The following is a 16,792-nucleotide window of genomic DNA, read 5'->3' as shown; positions in this document are numbered from 1 at the left end:
TCAAGTCATGTTTATTTTAGAATAGTCTTGAAATTTTTAACCTAATCAATAACATGAACAATGTTGAACATTTTTTCTACTTTTTTGTTAATTTTTATCATTGTGTTAGTCATTTCCTTCTAATTTTGTTGATGTTCATCCATCGTTTCTAAACTCCATTTACAATATAAACATGACATTAAGTAGATTTTGTCAAACCATCTAAATCCACTAACTGATCCATGCACAAACTGATCATGCACCATGCTTATCTAAGAGCTTACTCCATGCAACTAACATAATGAGGAGGAACTAGAACCATGCAAAACAGAACTTAAGTTAATCTGCAACCAAAATAGAACCTAACCTAAGTAAAATTTCACTTATTTCATTGTAAAAAAAAACCTACATTGTCCAAAACAACCAGAACCACGAACAACCAACACAATGTCGAAAACATTGTCAAATCCAACCAAAACACTATAAAAAACAACCAAAATAACCAGAACCATGAACAACCAACACAATGTCGAAAACAACCAAAATAACCATAACCATGAACAACCACTGTCGAAAAAGCTTCGAGAGAAAAACATATCGTGAGAGCGAGAGTAACAATAACACCTACACCGTGAGCGAGAGTTAGAGTGAAGGGTGGTTTCAGTGTCGTGAGAGTGAGTGAGAGTGACATCGTGTGCGAGATACCGTCAGCGGTAATGGTTTCAACGCCACGAGAGTGAGAGTGAGACTGACAAAGGAGGGTTCGTGAGGGAGACAAGTCATGAGGGAGATGAAGCGTGGGGGAGAGACGAGTGAACTGCTAGAAGCACGAAACAATTATAAATAGAACAACACAACGTCGTTTTTTTCCATTGACCGATGTTAACGTGAGTTGGTTAACATCAATTTTTTAAAAAACCGATGTTAACCAACTCACGTTATCATCGGTTTCTGGAAAATTAATGTTAACCAACTCACGTTAACATTGATTTTTGGAAAATCGATGTTAACAAACTCACGTTAACATTAGTTTTTGGTAGAACCAAAGTTGATGAAACCACATTATTTACAATTATGTCATCGCATTTTGGTTTAAAAAATCGATGTTATTCTAACGATGTGAAAAGTAAATTTTGTAGTAGTGCATTTACTAACTTTTTGTTATTATCCCTAACTTTTATCCAATTATATAAATGCTAAGCGTAAAAAAATGATTAATTTTTCCTTATGACAACCTAGCTATAATACAGTAGGAGAGCATCCAATATCCTGAAGTTTTATATAAGAATTCAATGTAGAACATTTTTATATAGCTGTGAGCTGGCAACAATGACCCAGACAGGTTTTTTCTTGTTAATAATTAGTAATTTTATGTGCATTATATTAAGATACAAGCATGATGAGGACATGATTAATTGTCTAACACCAAAATAATATTTAAAATTAATATGATATGTGCTGATAAATAGATAACACAATAGATAAACATGCCATTTCCAATAAATAAAGTTCAAAACATTCGACTGCAAGAGGGCAGCATATTAAATAAATAATTAAATTAGATATGTAGGTCTCAGTTATTTCTGTTCCATGCTTATTTTCGTTTTCCTTTCTTAATCATTTGGTTGCTTTGGTACTTTCCTTTCGCGTGTACAGATTTAATTTATACGAATACTTTTTTAAGACATAATCAGCGTGTAACTCTTGAACTCCTTCCCACCCTGAGTTTTCTGCGGGATGTTGGAGTCTAGACATGCATGCTGCACATATAATCAAATTAACAACCTTTATTTTTTGTTGAGTAATATTTGTTTTTTGTTTGGATATTTTTCTTATACTATTTTTAATCAAATTTCTAAAATAATAAAATTAAATATCATTTATTTCAACACTCACTCCCTCAACTTATTTTCCAAACAAATAAGATAGGTGTAACATAATTAATTATTAATTTTGATTCATAGATAGCATTTATTTAATAAACAATGATTTTTTTTATTAAAGGAGTACAAGAAATACTTTAGTTCTTATACACGTGTACATGTGTCTAATCTCTATACCCATTTTTTATTGGTTAGATTATAATTTTGTTCTTTTTATTTTTTTCTTATGTGATTTGGTCTTTTTACTTTTAGAAAATCTATAATTTTGGTCTAATATAATCTCCAGTTTTCCAAATATTTATTTTACATTTTAATTAATTAAGTTATTTTTTATGATACCTTAAGTGAATATATTTCTATAAAAAATGAATATATTAAGTATAAGGTTTAATTGGATTAAAATAAAATAAATAAAACATATACATCTTTAAGAATTGAATCAAAATTATAGGAAAAAAAAGTAGAGGAACCGAAATTGAGGATTAAGAATTAAAGGAGAACCAAAACTAAGGATTAAAAGAAAAAAAATACAATTTAATCATTCATTATTCTTATTTGTTAAAAAGAATTGTCTCGTGAAAAAAAAAACTGAGCATTATTTAAAATATAAATTAATCAAGGCTCTTGGAAATATTCTATGATGAAGTGAATTCATGAAAAGCATACATATAAGTTAAGTTCAATATACATTTTCAACAATTAAATTTTAGGTTTAATTACACTTTTGTCTCCTTAATTTCACAATGTTAGTTTTATTCTATTTTTTTTCGCAAATTCCTCCCCAAATTTATAAAATATAAAAAATTGTGTCCCCGTGTAAAAAAAAACATCACAATTAATGAAAAATTTCACAATTATGACGTTTTAAATGAAAAACCTTTACAAATGAAATATTCTAATTGTAACAATTTTTTAGAACAAAATTTGTGATGCTTTATAAATTTGGGGATAAATTTTGCAAAATAAAAATATGAGACAAAATTTGTGGCATTGTGAAATTTTGGAGACAAAAAAGCAATAACCTAGATTTTGAAAAAGAGTTTACCTCATTTTTTGTAATTTGTACACTGATTCTACCATGTAAACAAATGTTAGAGAAATGGGAAAGTGAATAATGTAATGAACAGTTTTTCTAATAAAGTCGGAGTCCAGAAAAGAAATATTGCAAAACGTAACCATTAGGAATCATATTTTTCCATTATATACATTTATAAAGAAAACTAATTTTTCTTGGGTCAAAAGCATACTCCCATTGACTCTGAGGCTCGTGATTACCATGAACTCGATCAGTTATAGGTTGAAAATTGTGACATATATAGAAAATAGATAGCATACAGCTTGATGTTATCCAAAAGATTGTCAACGGTATTATTAAATGCAAGCTTATTGGTCTGTCCAAAATCTACATTCTCACTAAAGCTAATGCAATACATTTGATGCTTTCAACATAATTCTGTGAAATACTCCATATAATTTATTTTTTCTGCAATTTCAAGCAAACAAAAAATTGTTTGATGTCAGTTAATTGGTTGTTCTTGGTATGACCCAGGTGGATTCAGGTGACAGTTAACCATACACCATATGTTATTTGAATCGGCATAGCATGAACCGGCATATAGCTAATCTTACGAAAAGTTGGTGGACAATTAAGCAATTGGCTCCACTCACATCCTATCATAGCATTTCTCTCTAGCTAATACCACCTTTTTTCCATATTTTTTATGATTAAGATTATTACACATGAATTAAAAAATATTTAATAAAATTAGAAATTGATATATTTAAAATAAATATAATTATCCTTATTTAATAGCTTGTTCTTTAATACATGTGTCACTAGTAGTGATTTTTTTTACCAATAGTAGTTAGTATTAAATAAGAGCATATTTGAGAAAAAAAAATTATTAATTAATTAGACTTTAAAATTCTAAAACATCAATTCTTTTGAGATGTTAATAACCAATTTTATTTAGAAGAATATGTTAATCTTTTTAAAATATTAAATAACAGGTGGTTATAAGAGAAGATCAGGTCATCAAAAAATATTTTTGGTTACACAAAAAGATTTTTGTTAAAAGATAATGATAAGTTAAATAAGATAAGAGAAAACTAAATCAAAAGAGATAAATTGATTGTGTAACTGACAGATAGTGAAGAGAATAGATGGATGAACAAGATTAAGTGGTTACAACACTTATATACTGAAAAGGTGATTATCGTGCTATAATCAATTGCCCCACACATGCAACATAAGTCGATAGCGCCTTATTCTCAATCCTAAATTAAGTCCAAGTTTGCAGCTTTCTTTTACTGTTACGTGCTTTAGATCAGGTCCTTGTTCTTGTTTTTTTTTTTTCTTTTCTCTCGTTCATATGTTGTTATGTTTGGCTTCTTCATTTAATTTTTAGTTTCATGAATTCGTGTATGTATGCGGCCCATATGTTTATTTTCTTAATAGAATACATATATTCATTGTGACCACATGTTCACCTTCGTATTGTAAGTCAAAAGGCAACGTTTTATTTATTTATTTATTTATTTTAGGATTATAATATTAAAAGATGTTGTTTTGGTGGATAAAAAGAAAGTTCAACTTTTTATAAGATGAAGAAATAATGATAACTCTAGGATACAAGAGGCATGGAAGGTTTTTTTATTCATTAAGTTTATTTTAACTTTTGTTATTTTATCTTTTAAGTTAGAAATATTAAAGTAATGATCAGGAAATGTAAGGTTGTGTCCTTTGCAATATGTGCCTTCTTTGTATAGATTAGTTTAGTTTTAATTATCTTTCTGTGAGGATTTGAGGACTAGTCATTTGCTAGCTTAAATCCTTGCATTAACTCTTAATAAGGTATAAAAAATGAGCTTTTTTTATAATAAGATTCAAGAATATGTTTTTAGAGATAAAGTAAATATTTATAAAATTAATAATATTGTGCAATTAATTAGAGGTACCGTTTTCTAGAAGCAATGTAGAGTGCTAATACCTTCTCTACATGTAATAGACTCATGAACTCATTTATAGTTCCAAAGATTTTTTAAGGATTTTCTAATGTGTTCTTTCAATTTAAAATGTTAGTGACGACTCCATTATAAATAAAATTTTACTTTCTCTCGTGATCCCGGTTGCGACAGATGGTGACTCCAATAAGGACTTTTTTTTAGAGTCGGGCCTAAAATAATTAGTTGTGCAAAATTATAATTTTATAAATATTTATGTTACTCTTTCTTCTTTTTTTTTCTTTCTTTCTTGTATATTTTGTGTCTTTGTTGTATGAGTTCTTTTATTTATATATTTTGGTTATCTTTTTATTTTATAAATATTATATGCCACTCAAGGATAGAAGGCTTTTTCACTACTACAAAATCTGTTTACTACAACGTGCAAATAACATCGGTGGGTAGGACGCGTCTTTGAAAATAATAGAATGACAATATCGTAATTAAGTTATAAATTTAAGGACGGTGACTAAAAACACCGACTTAATTAAACTCAATAAAGACAGTCTTACCCAACGAACGTCTTTGAACGTTTTTATTTTTTTTCATTTTTTTTCTCTCTTATCTTATCGGGTAGACCCTTTCTTTCATTCTGGCTTTTCTCACTTTCTCTCTCTCTGGTGGAGGATGGCATGGGTCATCCTCCACGCGCTGACGCCATCCACCAGCACCGCCCGCACCTTCAGCAAAACGACGCAACGCTCGTCATCACCGTAGAAGCAGAGGCGGAGAACGACGCGGCGAACAGAGATCTCGGATGCGGCTCTGTCGAAGAAGAGGTTATGCTAGCAGTGGGTGATGACGAGAAAGGACGAGAGTAGAGTGGTGACGTGGTGGTGGGCATTGGTGTCGGCGAGATGCAGCTTGACTTCGACCTCCATTGGGGAAGAAAGGAGGGAGAGTGCGGTTAGGGTTTACGCAGAGAGCCCAATGCGATGGGCCTTGGAAGGGGGATCTTTGCCGCCACGATACAGCTGACAGAGGAGGCAGCAGTGCCAATGGGGGCGATGGTGGTGGTGGCGGAGGCGTCGTGGGTTTTCGCCATTGATCAGGTTCCACTTTTCAAACTTTTGTTCCCCCATTCTGTGTATATTAGTGTTAGAATGTGTGGTAGTATGATTGGGCTTCAGGTAGAGGGTTTATTATCAATTTTATACCTAAACATATTCATCACAAGCTATGATTGACTGTGCTTTGCATTTTGCCAAATATTGTGACGTATAGGATTATTGATACCATGTGTTGCGCAGGATAACTATGAACTCCTCCTCTCTAGGTGCATCAAAGAGGACTTGGGGTTCAAAAATGGTAAACCTCTGGCAATAGGGTTATGCCTCAGATTATCTTGTTATAGAGCTTAATTTACATTTTGGCTGAAGCTACCTGACCTGAGTGTCATAGCCGGGACTATGAGAATTTGGTGTACTTGTTGACACTTAAACACAATCCTTAGGATTTTCAGACTCATTAAACTGAAGATAATTTTGTATCTTGTGGATGGTTTATTAAATTTGGTGTGTTAGACAATGACTTGTCTTTTCTCATTCATATGAATTTAGAATCTGTTATCAATAATATGAGGGACAATGTTTTTTTTTTCTTTCAATTTCCTTCAGTGTTGTTGTAAATGCAGAGACGCATGAAGAAGTTGCCATTAAGAAGGTTGGCAATGCATTTGACAACAGAATCGATGCCAAAAGGACCCTATGAGAAATTAAACTTCTCGGCACATGGAACATGAAAATGTAATTTAAATAAATATTTTACTTGCATTCTCATATCTAAACCTTGTCCCCCCATTTGTATAGCTTATTTATTTAATTATGTATTTTACTTTTTATTTTTTATCTTCCTTTTTTCCTCTCAAATTTGGATATTAGGGAGTGCCATTTTCCATGTGGCAGTATGGACTTTCCTGTTTGATTGATTGTTGCCTTATATTTTGATTTCTTCTTTGTTTTTGCTTCTTATTTTTGGGTTGCATCGCACATTGTAACTATACACAAATTTTCCATAATTTACTAGTGATGAAGGACCTTTTAACCATAATCCTGATGTTCGGCTCAAATTAGACATTTGCTTTAGTTCTCATAAACATATCTATAATTTGGTAGAAGTACTCATTGATATACTTTTGGTTACCCTTTCTATTGTGATAAATTTAAAACTCTTGAAAATTACAACATACCAAAATATCTCTTCTGTGTATTTTGACTTATGTTTTTAGGATATCAATATACATTGATATAATAGAACTTTTGCCTTTTATATATATATTTACATTATATATGCTTTTGAGTACCATGTTTTAGGCTTACTTAGGTATTTACATCCTTCACAACATTTTATATCTATTTTTTTGAAAAAAAGTTTTCTTCTTTTGTTTTCTAATTAGTATATTGTGAAACACACATTTTTGTAAGTCAACATCTATTAAGAGTTGGTATTGGTGTTATATTTTCACCTTGTTGCATGGGAATTTTTTTTTATTGGATTTTAATTTTAATTTTTTTATTAGCAGTATAACCATTTCTTTTTGCATATGCCTTTTATTAATGTCTACCATATTAAAAGATCTGTAGATTATTCTTCTTTTTAGTATTATTGCCAAACTGAAGTTCAAAAACATGTCAGAGGTATTAGCTAGTCAGAGATTTTGATTAAGCTAATTCAGACATGTTTCCCTAAAAAAAATTTCTTCACTCACTCTAAACCAAAAACTAAGAACTTAAATGCATGGGGGGAGGGTAGGTTGTGCATTTTCCCCTATAGATTGCAACTTCTTTCTCATTTTCATACCAAGTCTCCATGTTTAAAAATTGATTTAAGTTTGACAAATTTTCCTTGCTTTTAAAAAGCTCATAGGCTCACCTGATGACACTAGCCTTGGATTTCTACGAAGTGATAATGCTTGTAGATATGTGAGACAACTTCCACAATATCCAAGGCAACAATTTGCTGCTAGATTTCCAAGTATGTCTCCTAGTGCTGTTGATTTGTTAGAGAAGATGCTTGTCCATGATCCAAATAGGCGCATCACAGGTAAAATAACGTAGTTTTTCATCCTGTTCAAATATGATTTACCATGATTAACTTGATATACTGTGCTCATAAAGTTGTAACTGAAATCTGAATATGAAAAGAAAATGTGTATTACGCATTACTTAGATAGTTGACAATGACACTGACACTCAGGTCTCTTTAAATTGTTTGGTTGAAAGTTCCTTACTTAGTTTTATATGTAATTTTTGTGGTTCATGATTGTTTTGCACTTTTCATTTCTGGACATAATTTCCTTGAGTTTATTCTTGAATGTTGATTAGGATTTTCTGGATTGTAGAGACTCTTGGACGGAACTGCTTGATGTTGTGATTGCTAAGGCCAATAAACCACAATTTTATACATCTGAGCATCTATTCCGGTATGTATCCTATACATCTAATTTTTTTTCTGTGATATGGTGTTTATTTTCTATTTTCTAACTTAATTCTTCTTATTCTGTTCTACTTTAGTAAAGGATATTTGGGGTAACGTTGTGCTATAAACCTTTTATTTTTTTATTATTACGTACACAGAATATATATAGCCACAACATAGGATAAATTAATTATTCACAAGTAAATGAGCTACCAAAATAAATCAAACAATAAAAAAATAATATACAATTAAATAGGTTTTTTGTTGAACCAAATAATTAAATAGGTTTTTTATATGAAATAATTGAATAGGTTAAAAGTGATATATAATTAATTTTTTTTGCTGGAGTAACTTTTAAGCAAGTAATTTGTTGGGACACTAATTCAATTTTTCAAATAAATACAGTAGTGGAAAGTTAAGAGCTACATTCCAAGACATGGTGGAATGTATCTAAGTTCTTCGAGAACTTTAGTACCATAATGCAAGGACGTAGGTAGAGAGGAGATAATTAAGATTCACCAAGTCTCATTAATAATAGAGCCATGAAGTAATTAAGGTAGGCTGGAGATCGTACTCGTTTTACCCACAAGCGCTGTCAACTATATAATGAAGTAATTTTATGGAATATAATGTTATTGTTGTCTTTTTAAATCACATTGCCTTTTTTTAAGAAAATTCTATACATATTTTAATAACATTTTAAACTCTGAATTCTTGGTGGATCATAAGTCTAAGATTGTTGAAATGAGTTATATGTGAAAAAAACTCCTAATCAATGTTATTGTTGTCTTTTTAAATCACATTGCCTTTTTTTAAGAAAATTCTATACATATTTTAATAACATTTTAAACTCTGAATTCTTGGTGGATCCATTGATTAGGAGTTTTTTTCACATATAACTCATTTCAACAATCTTAGACTTATGATCATCTAAAGGGTAAAAATCTGATAAGTCATATATATGAGAATTAATTCTCTCATGGTTCAAAAACTGAACGAATTATTTAACTATATATAAATGTGCAGTGTGCAAGAATTGAACTTCCTCCATAGACTATAATCTTGTCTACAATCAGTAGTGGGTATCACTCTTTAGGAGCAATTTTTTTGGGATGAGTGTGATGTGAATATCATTTCACTTTATTATTTGATTTTTCTTAATTTCATCTTGTGTTTTAATGGAACATTTAGCTAGAAGTGGAGGAATTAGTTTCCTGTGTCTTTTTCAATATTTACAATTTGACTAACAAGATACGATATTTGTTGAACCTATCTAAATATGCATTTTAATTTGGTTCTCGAGCCAAAGCAGCCCAAAGTCATGACAAAAGGTTCAAAGAGTTGTTGTAAGCGAGAAGGGCAAGAGATAAGAGATAAGAGGAAAGAGAAAGAGACCAATCATGAGATCATGTTGTAGTTGCAACAACACTGTATCCAAAAATTGAGTACCACGAAAGTAAATGTAATTGATTAAAATTGTTGGTACCTGGTGTTGTAGCAAGATAAGCTAGAGGTAGCAACTTTGCATAAGTAGCCATATTGGTTGGCTTGTGGCTCTAAGAAGTATTGCAATTTATAATTTTTTGTAGAGACTCTTTATAACATAGGTACCATGTATTTTCCCAAAATTTATCTAAATTTTGTTTTGTTTTATTGTTTGATTTTAGTTCTCTTTATTGGCTTTGTCATATGTTGTTGTCTGTTTAAAGTGAATAAGCTTGGTATTTTTATGTGTTTTTGATATTTGTACGCGCAGATTATGATTATGACATTCATATAGTTTTTAAGTATAGTATCTTAAAAGAAAAGTGGCAAGAAAGTAGAGCTCATTTCACCTTTGCCTAAACCTCCAGAGGAGTAAAAAGAAGAAGAAATAACCGCAGCAAGAGGAGAAAAAGGAGGAGGTAAACCACAACATTTAACATCGGTGCTTACGTCACCAACGATGTTAAACCACAACATTTAACATCGGTGCTTACGTCACCAACGATGTTAAAATACATTTTTTACATCGTTCACGAATACAACACCGACTTAGAAAGTATAATTTCTACATCGGTGGTCAGGATAACACCGATGTAGAAAACATTGTATTCCTACAACGGTCGATTGAGCAACGATGTCAAAACTTTTAACTTTCAACAACATTATATTCAAAAAATGGTCCAAAAACGATGTAAAATGTCATTTTCGACCGATGTAAAAACTGTGATTTCTAGTAGTGTTTGTATATATTTGTTTTTTTTTTTCCTTTTGCCTCACACACTTTTGGGCTCTATACCCGAGCTTGTGCATACCTAGGGCTAGAAGGCGTCTTGACGACTATTATTGAGGGGCTTCATGCTCACTTGACAGTTGTTGAGTTACCGTTCAGATTGTTACTAGTACTATGGGTTAGTCATATTGAGTGGGCATTTCCCTACTGGTGGCCAAGTCATGGGGTGGATCTTAGTCTAAAGACAAAGGCAATCTGGAGACCATCAAATCTTTAGGAGTCTAGAACCATCAATGGAACCTTTCACTTCTAGATGAGCTTAGTGACCTACCAAGTTAGGGTTATGGCCATAGAAATTCCTTAACTTAGATTTCTACCTTGATAGGACACATGGGGAACATACCTTTCTTCTTCTTTTTCTCATTTTTCATCCTAACATTTAGTGTAGAAACATAGTAATATGTTCATGCATCACATGCATTTTTATTTTGCACAAAATATCATTAAGCATAAAACAAAATGTCATGCATTCATAAAAAATAATAAAAAAAAGAAAAGAAAAAAGGATTCATGTATACATGCATCACTCCCAAAATAAAATATACATGCATACATGTAGGAGAAAAAGATATGAGCAATGTTCAATATGGAAGAGAATCATACTAGCAATGTGTTAACATTTACCAAAAACATCAGGATCATTGTGTTGCTCAATAATCTACAAGAGGTGAATGACATTTGCTAGAAAAAGATGACCAAGGAAATTCGCTCAATTTTTGAAAAGAAATATGGGCGATTTAAGGATTTGCTTTACTCAACTTTTCAGCTTATGTTTCAGACATTATCTATTGAGGAGAATATCCTCCGTTGGATATATGTCAACCACATTTCGATCTTGAGATGTTTTGATCCTTGTGCAAAATGTGGGGGACGCATCGCATTGCTAGTACATAAGACCTCCTTTATTGAGAAGTAAATGCTTCCTTAAGATGAGAGTCAACCACTTTGCAGGCTAAGAGGGATTATACCTTTAGTGCTAAAATATAGGGAATCTTCTTCCATATGGAATGCTTCGATCAAATCTTTCTAACTAGTGGCTTGTCCCTTCTGCCTTTTTCTTTTATGCTCACTCTGCTTTCTCTTGACAGAAAGTAAAACACCAAAAAGGAAAATTGTTTCCCCGGCATCCTTATAGAACACACTCCCAAGCCCAGATCATGGATGAGTTTGAAGAGCGTAATGAAGAGCAAAGGAGTGACATTGATCAATTGAAGTAGCAAATGACGCAGATTCTGGAGATATTACAAGCTCTCCAAATAAAGGCTTCAGAGGGGATCCCTACTTAAGCACAACCTATCATTTTACACCTTAATAGGCCTGGACAACATGCTAACCTTGCTCAAGCTCACCTATATGGTCTCCTACCTGATTATACGCCCCTATTGCAGACACAATAAAACTCACTCAGCCAATGGTTGAGGTTCCGATCCCAACTAACAAACCAGTTCATTCCACGCCTCCAATCAATCACAACATGACACATATCACAGAAGGAGTCCTAGTGGTTATTCAAATGAGCAACTATAAATGTTGGAGGAGAGGTTGAAAGCTATTGAGGGTAGTAATTATGGCATGGCGGAAGCTGCAAATCTTTGTTTGGTTCCTGATGTAATCATTCCTCCGAAGTCTAAAGCACCAAAGTTCAATAAATACAAAGGAACTAGCTGCCCAAAAAGTCACCTAACTATGTATTGTAGGAAGATGGTGGCATAAGCCAGAGATGATAAGTTATTTATCCATTGTTTTTAGGACAGTCTAACTGGGGCAGCCTTGAAATGGTACATGCAGCTTGAGTGAGCCCATATTCACTCTTGGAAAGATTTAGGTGAAGCTTTCACCAAGTAGTACAAGTACAACATCAACTTGACTCCTGACATATTTGACAAAGAAGGAATATGGAACATGTAAGAAGTATGCCTAAAGATGGCGAGCAGTGGCAGCTCAAGTGGAACCCCCTTTATCGGAGAAAAAAAACCACAACATTGTTTATCGATACCTTGTGTGAGCCATTTTATGACAAATGATTGGGTGTACCTTGTCAAACTTTTCTGATATAGTCTTCATAGGGGAGAGAATGGAGAATGGCATGAGGAAAGTGAGGATTGATTCCCCTAGAGCAGCCAATTCAAAAACTCTTCCAAGTAGGTCAGGGAAGAAAAAAGAAAGGAACACCAATGTAGTGATGTTCGAGGCACCAAATTATAAAACTCCTCAAATTACCACCATCTCACAAATCCCTCACCCAGTACACCATCAGCAAGCTCATCTTTTACCAATCAGTGATGAAACCAAAATTTTGCCTAAACCAGATCATAATACACCCAAGACCGAGCACTAGTTTAGTTTGACCCTATCGCAATATCTTACATGGAGTTATTACCCCTTTTAATTCAAAACTCATTGGTGGTTCTGATCCCGATACAACCTCAAGAACCGCCATATCCCAGGGGAAACAATGCCAAGGCCAAATGTAACTATCATGCAGGTGCTATTGACCACTCCACAAAAAATTGTAGAGCTTTGAAGTTCAAAGTGTAGCGTTTAATTAAAGCAGGATGGTTGAACTTCAAGGAGGATAATCCTAACATAAGGAATAATCCTTTGCCAAGACATAGAGAGCCATCAATTAGTGTTATTGAAGTGGGTGGATAACAACTTAGAAGAATAAGGGTAAAAGATGTGAAAACTCTAATAGATGACTTTTTTAGGAAATGTACAAATTTGGAATGATTGAAGGCACCTCGACAAAGATGAGGGTTATAACTTACACCCTAAAGCAAGTCAAGAATTCAAACAAATCCTACAAGACCTGATGGATAGGCAATTGGTGAAAATTTTGATGTATCGATAGTTGACTCTAATTCAAACTTTCCAAAACCCTTAGTGGTACATCATACAAAATGCACTGCTAGTGGACCAAAGCCCATCACTATACAAGTTCCGAAAGCTTTTTCTTACAAGGATAATAAAGCAGTGCCTTGGAGATATGAAGTCAACGTGTGTGTTAATGGTTTTGATGAAAAATAATCCAAGAATGCCAGCTCAGAAGCTACCAATGTTATAAATATTGCTGGATTGGTAGTATGAATTGGAGTAGCCGAATCTACAGCCCTAGTGAATCAAGGACCGAACCATCTAAAGAAACAAAGGGTAAAGATGTTGTGCATACTCCAAAGGAAAAAAATTTCTGATGAAGAGGCTTGCAAATCCTGAAGCTTAGTAAACATAATGAATACACAATGGTGCACCAACTTAATCTCACCCCTGCCAAAATATCAATTTTTTCCCTTATGTTGAACTTTGAACCCCATAGGAAGGTATTGTTGAAAATATTGAGTGAGGCTCATGTCGTTAATGTCACCAAAAGCAATTACCTTATGTTCACTAATGAGGAGATGCTAAAAGAAGAGGCAAGGCATAATAAAGCCCTACATATATAAGTGAAATGCATGGACCATGTCTTGGCAAGAGTTCTAGTTGATAACGGTTCCTCGTTGAATGTCATGCCAAAGACAACATTGGCAAAACTATTGTCTAATGAATCATACATGAAGCCAAGCACTATGGTAGTACGTGTTCTCGATAGGTTTCGTAGAGAAGTGATTGGGGAAATAAGGCTGCCTATCCATATTGGTCCAATTACCTTTGAGGTAGTATTTCATGTGATGGAGATTGCGTCGACATATAGTTGTCTTCTAAGAAGGCCTTGGATTCTTGGCGTAAGAGCGGTGCCCTCTACTTTGCACCAGAAACTGAAATTCATTGTTAATGATGACAAATTGGTCATTATTTTTGTTGAGGATGATTTATTAGTTAGTAAGCCATCATCCACTCCTTATATTAAAGTTGTTGAGGAAGCCTTAGAGACCTCATTCCAAGGGCTTGAAATTGCGAATGCTATTGATGAGAAGGAAGGGAAGGCGATTACCCAACCTTCAAGTGCTTCCAAGATGGTGGCAAAAGTTATGCTAGAGAATGGGTATCAATATGGCCATGGACTAGGAAGACATGGGCAGGGTCCTACACAATCGCTTGATTTGGTGGAAAACAAAGACCGATTCGGTCTGGGCTACAGACCATCAAAAGATGATAAAAAGTGGGTTATGCTTGGAAAAAGAGAAAAAAGACTAGCCCGATTGGAAAACAGAGTGCCTAGAATTGAGGAAGTCCCTATCTGCGATTTACAAGAGAGCTTTTGGAGTGTTGGGTTTAAGTTTCCTGACGCGATAACTGCTATAAAGGAAGACATTTTTTAAGACAAGTCTTTCTACTTAGTTCGTGCTTGTCCACCAAACGTCAAGCTCAACAATTGGAAGATTATCGAGCTCTCTATAGTTGTGAACTCAAATTTAAAGTAATTTTGTAATGCTAATACTATTGCTCTACCCAAGGTTTTTGGATATTTTCTTTATTGAATAAAGGCTCATGTGTTTCCTTTTAGTATATTAATAAAAGAATGTTTCTTCTCTCTTCTCTTCTATTTCCCTTTCTCATCTCTAAACCTTATTGAATCTCTTTGTCATTCTTGTTTAAACTTTAATGATGCAGATTTAAAAATGACATGCTTGAAGTTGACAGTGCCTAGTATCACATCCAGCAGTTTTGATTGTCTCGATAATCAATCAAATGAAGAAAGCAAAGACGAAGAGGGTATTTCTTCAGAGTTATTAAGGTTGGTAGAGCAAGAAACTAAAAAGATTCGCCCCCATGAAGAACCAGATGATATAATTAATTTGGGGACTGAAGATGAGAAAATGGAGGTTAAAGTTGGCACATTAATATGTAAAAATGAGTACAACAAGCTAATAAAGCTCTTACATGAATATACTGATGTCTTTGCCTGGTTATACCGAGATATTCCAGGACTTGATGTCAACATAGTGGAGCATAAGTTGCCACTGAAGCCAGAATGTCCTCTAGTCAAACATAAGTTAAGGCAAATGAAACCAGAGTTGTCCCTAAAGAGTATAGAGGAGGTCAAGAAGCAACTCGGCACAGGATTTATAGTTGTTACCAAATACCCACAATGGGTTGCCAACATAGTTCTAGTCCCTAAGAAAGATGGAAAAGTTTGAATGTGTGTCGACTATCGAGATCTAAATAAAGCCAGCCCAAAAGATGATTTCACATTACCTCATATTGACGTGCTAGTAGATAATACAACATGTCATTATTTCTTTTCCTTTATGGATGGATACTCATGATACAACCAGATTAAAATGGCTGAAGAGGATAAGGAGAAAACCATATTCATCATGCCTTGGGGCACCTTTTGTTATAACGTCATGCCATTTGGGTTGAAGAACGTTGGGGCAACATAAGAGGTCAAAGTTTACGTGGATGACATGATCACTAAGTCAAAAAGGTGGAAGATCATGTAGTTCATATGCAAAAATTGTTTGAGCGGCTAAGGAAGTTCAAACTGAGGTTAAATCCAACTAAATGCACTTTTGGCATCAAATTTGGCAAATTGTTAGGTTTCATTGTCATCCAAAGAGGAATTGAAGTGAATCCTGAAAAAGTTTGTGCAATCTTGGAAATGCCACCCCCTCGCACGAAAAAGGAGATTTGAGGTTTCCTAAGAAGGTTAAATTATATTGCCCAATTTATATCCCAACTAACGGCGACATGCAAAACTATCTTCAAATTGTTGTGAAAAAAATCATCCTTCGAAGTGGAATAATGATTTTCAGGAAGCATTTGAGAAAATAAAGCAATACTTGAGAAGTCCCTCAATCTTAGTCCCCCTCAGTTGCTAGAAAACCCCTCATAATGTATCTAACAGTGCTTGATGGATCTATAGGTTACGTGTTAGGGCAACATGATAATTCTACAAGGAGAGAGCATGCTATATACTATTTGGGCAAGAAGTTCATTGGTTACGAGACCAAATATTCATTTTTAGAGCAAACTTGTTGTGCTTTAACATGGGCAAGTCATCACTTAAGGTAGTATATGTTGAGTCACACAACTTGGTTGGTGTCTAAAATGGACCCAATTAAGTATATTTTTTAGAAGCCTGCTCTTACAGGAAGGATTACTCGTTGGCAAGTTCTTTTATCAGAATATGACATTGTATATGTGACACAAAAAGCTGTTAAAGGTAGTGCTCTAGCAGATTATATAGTACACCAACCTGTTGAAAATTATCAGTCAATGCAATGTGAATTCCCCAATGAAGGCATAATGGCGTTGTTTGACAATGAAGATTCGTCAAAAGAAAGAGGATGGATCA

General features: G+C 33.6%; 1 protein-coding gene across 1 annotated transcript; it reads left to right on the top strand.

Annotated features, from left to right (window-relative positions):
• The first annotated feature begins 5,800 nt into the window (after positions 1-5,800).
• Positions 5,801-8,237, top strand: LOC114373039 (mitogen-activated protein kinase FUS3-like). Its single transcript, XM_028330592.1, has 4 exons — positions 5,801-5,995; positions 6,116-6,184; positions 7,724-7,907; positions 8,206-8,237. Exons 1-4 carry the CDS (start codon positions 5,801-5,803, stop codon positions 8,235-8,237), a joined length of 480 nt encoding a protein of 159 aa, XP_028186393.1.
• The last annotated feature ends 8,555 nt before the right edge of the window (positions 8,238-16,792 follow it).

Source organism: Glycine soja, chromosome 11 (assembly GCF_004193775.1).
Source record: "Glycine soja cultivar W05 chromosome 11, ASM419377v2, whole genome shotgun sequence".
In the NCBI taxonomy this organism is placed as follows: domain Eukaryota; kingdom Viridiplantae; phylum Streptophyta; class Magnoliopsida; order Fabales; family Fabaceae; genus Glycine; species Glycine soja.
The sequence above is the reverse complement of the archived record's forward strand: the minus strand, read 5'-3'. Positions and strand labels throughout refer to the sequence as shown.